Source organism: Lynx canadensis, chromosome E1, assembly GCF_007474595.2.
Source record: "Lynx canadensis isolate LIC74 chromosome E1, mLynCan4.pri.v2, whole genome shotgun sequence".
Lineage (NCBI taxonomy): Eukaryota > Metazoa > Chordata > Mammalia > Carnivora > Felidae > Lynx > Lynx canadensis.
Genome location: NC_044316.2, coordinates 16079283 through 16085282, shown reverse-complemented (window position 1 = coordinate 16085282; position 6000 = coordinate 16079283). Strand labels below are relative to the sequence as shown.

Sequence of the window (6000 nt, the reverse complement as noted above, 5' to 3'; positions counted from 1 at the left end):
GCTCGAACTCACGAACCGTGAGATCGTGACCTGAGCTGAAGTTGGACGCTCAACCGACTGAGCCACCCAGGCGCTCCTGAAGCTTATTTTTTTTTTTTTTTTTTTTTCAACATTTATTTTTTTTTTGGGAGAGAGACAGAGCATGAACGGGGGAGGGGCAGAGAGAGAGGGAGACACAGAATCGGAAACAGGCTCCAGACTCTGAGCCATCAGCCCAGAGCCCGACGCGGGGCTCGAACTCCCAGACCGCGAGATCGTGACCTGGCTGAAGTCGGACGCTTAACCGACTGCGCCACCCAGGCGCCCCTGAAGCTTATTTTAAAGACCAGTTTAAAAGGCCCTTTCTCTAAACGATAAAAACCGTATTATTTGCCAGCTTTGACAAAACCTTAAGGAGTTCAGGAATTATACTCACCAAGCGTTTCCAGAAATGTCATACCTGCTGCTTTGAAAATGTCATTCTAAGGCCACGGTTAAACAAATAACTTGTTCAGGAATAAGTGTGAGAGGTGAGAAAGTGAACTATGAAATGAAATCTCCCTACAGAGGGCTGAGACCAGCACACACAAGAATTAGTGGCAGCGAAATAGCCTGGAGTGACACCAAAAGACAAAATATACATTATACATTATTACACATTAACACAAAGAGAGCCTACTACCTAGCAGATTTCCATTAAACATAAAGGAGACACCTCCTGTCAACACAGAAACTAAAAACTGGAACGGACTGCTTTGTGAGGTGAGCTTCAAGTGTCCCACTGTCTTCAACAGCTTACAGAGCACCGGGCTCAAGCCAAGGCAGGGCGGCTCCGGTGGAAAGCGTGCAGGGTGGAAAGAGCTAAGGCGTCCTTCGGCTCTTACAAGGTTGATTCTTTCGAACCTTTTGATTTTTTTTTTTTTTTTTTTTGAGTCCTTTGATTCTTTGGAACCTTTTGATTCTTTCGATTCTCGGTTCTAAGCGTTAAAGCGCAGCGGGAGATAGCTGCAACAAAGATGGGAAAGGAACTAATAAGAGTACTCAGAGAAAAGCTGGTGAGAATTTAAGGGGTAAGCCATAAAGGAGAGATCGGACGAATAGAGGAAAAGCGGAGTAAACGCAGAAGAGGAAACGCGGAGGAGGGAAAGCGAGCGAGAGGAATCTTAGTGAAGGAAGAGAGCGACCAAACTCGTCCGGGACGAGAGGAAGGCACGCCCAGAGGGGGATCTGGGGCTTTAAGGAAAACCCCGCCCGCTGCGTGACGCCACAGAAGGCCCGTCCACGATTGGCTGCGGCCGGAGGGCGGGAGGGGGTTGCTAGGCGCGGAGGGGATCCGGCGGGCCCCCGCCTCCCGGAGCCCGGAGCTGCGGGAGCGGAGCCGGGGTTAGCGGCGCTGCTGGAAGATGGCGAGCGGCTGGGACGCGCGGCCGCCCTGGCGGCCGGGGCGCCTCCCGCTTCTGCTGTGCCTGCTCCTGCTGCTGCTGCGGAACCCGGCCCGGGCAGCGCACATCAAGAAGGCGGAGGCGACGACAACGACGACCAGCGCGGGCGCCGAGGCGGACGAGGGCCAGTTCGACCGCTACTACCACGAAGAGGAGCTGGGCTCGGCGCTGAGGGAGGCGGCGGCCGCGGGGCCCCCGGGCCTGGCGCGCCTCTTCAGCATCGGCAACTCGGTGGAGGGCCGGCCTCTGTGGGTGCTGCGCCTCACCGCCGGCCTGGGGCCGCCGCCTCCTGACGGCGAAGCGGGGCCCGACGCGGCGGGGCCGCTCCTGCCGGGCCGGCCGCAGGTGAAGCTGGTGGGCAATATGCACGGCGACGAGACCGTGTCGCGCCAGGTGCTGATCTACCTAGCCCGCGAGCTGGCGGCTGGCTACCGCCGCGGAGACCCGCGCATCGTCCGCCTGCTCAACACCACCGACGTGTACGTGCTGCCCAGCCTCAACCCCGACGGCTTTGAGCGCGCCCACGAGGGCGACTGCGGCCTCAGCGACAGTGGCCCTCCCGGGGCCAGCGGTCGCGACAACAGTCGCGGTCGTGACCTCAACCGCAGCTTTCCCGACCAGTTCAGCACCGGCGAGCCTCCTGCCCTGGATGAAGTGCCAGAGGTGCGCGCCCTCATGGACTGGATCCGCAGGAACAAGTGAGTGTCGTGAACCTTCTCCTCCCACCCCCATCCACGTGGGCCTCCACGGGCAGGGGCTGGGGCGGGCACTCAGTAGACACTCAAACAGTGCTTGCAGGCCTAAGGGACCGGGGTAGTGAAGGTGGAGAGCGACACGCCGTAACCTGGACAGGGCCCAGGCCGCTTAGCCTCTTATCCCGCTAATAGTCCAAGAAGCGCTGTCTAGAGGCTGTCATTTGTTCAACGCAAAGAGCTCTTTGGCTGGAAGAGAGACTCCTTTCTGACATTCTGGTCCGTGTTGTCACAAGACCATAGAATATGAGCAATAGAAGAGAACTTAAGGATAACTTAGGTCAGCTCACTCATTTTATAGATAAGCTGTCGCTATTGCTGTTACTGCTGTGGGCACCCTGCTAAGTAAGCTCTTTCCCTGGGCTGCATGATCTCACTTTATGTTGGCCACAACCTCATGCAATAGACATCATTAAAATCCCTGTTTTGCATATAGAGGAAATTGAGGGTCAGATTGGTTAAGTAATTTCTATGGTGGGAAGTGTAGCTGGGACTTAGATTCTTTGACTCTTTGTCAGTGCTTTTAACAGCTATAGAGGGAGACTGTAGCCCAATAATGATAAATGACACTCCCTGGGTCTTCTTGGTTATTTGACAGAAACTGGTCCTCTTCCAGTCTTTACCTCTGACTCAGCTAGGGAGCATATGGCTATGGCTGGAGAACTTGCACAGAGCTGGTATCTTCATCTGTGAGCTGCTTCATTTTAGACTCTCTGGAAGGTTTTTGATGCCCTTCGCACACTATTAGTGGGCCAGAGCTGAATGGCTAATTGTCACATTTAATACATACCATAAGTGTTATTAAGCACTATGTGGGATGTAAAAAATTAAAAGCATGAGGACCTCAAGAAAATAGTGTGTAACAAGAGAATATTATAAATACATATGAGGTGTGTTTATATACCCAGTTAAACTTTACAGGAATTGTTCCTACTGGCAAAATGTGTGTGGGCTGCAATAATAAGGATCCTCTGTGGAAGAGGTAGAACTTGAACTGCGTCTTGAGAGATGAGTAGGATTTTCAGCAAAAAGGAGGAGGGGAGGAATAAAAGGAGAGAGAACTTACTCCAGATGGAATAATGTCTGGAGTGAGCATGTACTTCTTCCCTTTTCAAGCATCAGCTTTGCCAGCATATCCCCATTTTTGTGTCTTTCATAAGGCTTGTGAATAAACAGTTACTTGCCGTCTTGATTTGAAGATTTCTAAGTGACAGATACAATAAAGGTAATAATGAACAGAGAAGTTTCTCTGTGGGAATCCTCGCTTCTATAAGATTTCAGTACGTATAGCAGACCTAGAAAATTCATAGGCATTATGACAATCCTACTTTTTTTTTTTTTATCTTCCACCTTTGACTTTACTCCTCCTTTTGAGCTCCCTTGTAGATATTTAACTTCACATATATTCTGGGAAGATTTTTTTTTTCTTTTAAAGATAACCATGTCATGATCTCTGAACATTTACCTAAGAAACATGACTTTAATATATATATCTTGTTGTCAGAAGCAGGGGTGGCTGAGGCTTTTCTGAGATGATATATCAAATGCGTTGTTTGCATTGCTTAAATGAAAACGCCCCGTCATGACCCTTGCAGATATGATATGAATTCCATGATGAGATTTTTCTCTTCAGTGTTAGTTCTGCGATGGGTGACCAGAAATGAAAATGAGCTTTGCCTTGGTGCAAGTCACCTTGAGGCTATACCAGAAGCTTTAAACTTTAAAATGTGGAGCCAAAAATTTGCTCCCTGGTTAACTTTTTCATATTACAGTATTTAACAATTATAAGTTGTGGTTTGGGCTGGTTAGTTCAATGATTGGAGCTTGTGACGATTTTGAGTTCATCTGTGTTTGTTGGTATTATGCAGAAAGTCATTTTGTTCTGTGGCTGTGGAGTATCCCGATCGTACCCAACCAGGTTTCAAACACATAACTCTCATCAGAAGGGAAAGTAGGTGACTACCTACATAGGGTGTACATGAAAAGTACATCCATCCATCTTCAGCTTTCAAATATCAACTCAAAATGCATACTCTTTAATGATAAATTAATAATAAAGGACACAGATATGTGAATAAAATGAAAAACACAAGCACACACACAATTTGAGATGATGCTTAGAGTTAGCTTTATGAATTGGAAAATTAAGAACTGAACACATTAGTCTGTATGGGAAAATTACCTTTTTCAGTGTATTTTCTGAAATCATTTGAGTAATTTTTTTAAAGTTTATTTATTTTGAGAGAGAGAGAGAGAGAGAGAGAGAGAGAGGAGTGCTAGCACAGGGGGAGGGGCAGAGAGAAAGGGAAAGAGAATCCCAAGCTGGTTCTGTGCTGTCAGCACAGAGCAGAGCCTTATGCAGGGCTCCATCCCAGGAACTGTGCGATCATGACCTGAGCTGAAATCAAGAGTCAGATGCTCACCTGACTGAGCCACACAGGCGCCCCGAGTAACTTCTTGATATGCTACTCACCTAGCTATATTAGAATAGATTTTTGTTGCTATTTTGGATATGTAAGAATTTAACACTTATTTCCGTCTGCTTAAGAAAGTGAATTTTCTTTGTTTCACTTTATACTTCATCCAATAGGTATTTTTGTATTATTGGTAATTGACACATATACTTAGGAAAATATACAAGGTTTTAACCCCATTATTAAAATAAAGATTTTATAGTTTTCTTCACCCCCATTTTTGAAAGCACACTAGGCTTCTTTAATTAAATATACCTGCTTAGACTTATATAGGAGATTAACATATAAATGATTATTTGGTATGTTTGTGAAAAGCATTATCTTATTGCTGGGGGTGGGTACAGTTTACTTTTGAGAAGCTTGTATTATATGTACAGTTTCCTGAATCTTGAGAATTTAGTTTATCAGACTCAAGTCCTCTTAATTTTTAAAAGTTATAGGGTTATCCGGAAAGCATAACAGAGTTAACTTAGAGATTAACTTTTAAATATCTATAGATTCTCGTTTATAATATTTATATTTAGCAGCTACTTTAAATCTTATGCAAGAAATAATATATGATACTAAAGTCAAGTATGAAAAACACTTAAAAGAAATGATTTGAATGGAGCCATAAAATACCTTTCAAATAAATTGGATTGACATACAAAGTTGGTTTGATAAAGACTAAAAGCGGTAAATTTCTAGCTACTGTAATAGGTATCACTTTGTCTTGAAATCCTTATAAGAGTAGCATTCATACTTTTAAGACTACGTAAGTAAAATAAGGAAGATCTAATAAGTGAATTTTTTCACTCAAGTAGATTGCAAACATTTTGTTCTACAAGTATTTGGTTAGGCCTTTTTTTTTTTTTTAACGTTTATTTATTTTTGAGACAGAGAGAGACAGAGCATGAATGGGGGAGGGTCAGAGAGAGAGGGAGACACAGAATCTGAAACAGGCTCCAGGCTCTGAGCTGTCAGCACAGAGCCCGACGCGGGGCTTGAACTCACGGACCATGAGATCATGACCTGAGCCAAAGTCGGCCGCTTAACCGACTGAGCCACCCAGGCGCCCCATGGTTAGGCCATTTTAATATTTCTGAAAAGCATTGCAAAAAAAATGCCAAACAGTGAAAACTGCGTTTAATAGAGAATCTTGGACTTTAAATTTTTTTTAATGTTTATTTATTTTTGAGAGAGAGAGAGAGAGAGTCAGAACACAAGCAGGGGAGGGACAGAGAGAGAGGGAGACACAGAATCTGAAGCAGGCTCCAGGCTCTGAGCTGTCAGTACAGAGCCCGACGCAGGGCTGGAACTCACAAACTGTGAGATCATGACCTGAGCCGAAGTTGGACACCCAACTGACTGAAC

General features: G+C 45.8%; 1 protein-coding gene across 2 annotated transcripts in view; it reads left to right on the top strand.

The window, feature by feature from the left end:
* Positions 1-1352: 1352 nt before the first annotated feature.
* CPD (carboxypeptidase D) overlaps positions 1353-6000 on the top strand; it is an 80155-nt gene continuing 75507 nt past the window's right edge. For both annotated transcript variants that reach the window (XR_003964823.1, XM_030296621.1), the window contains exon 1: positions 1353-2119. Coding sequence is in view for 1 of the 2 variants with exons in the window: in XM_030296621.1 (XP_030152481.1) it covers positions 1383-2119 (737 nt within the window). In the remaining variant the exon portion in view is untranslated. The remainder of the gene's footprint in view (positions 2120-6000) is intronic.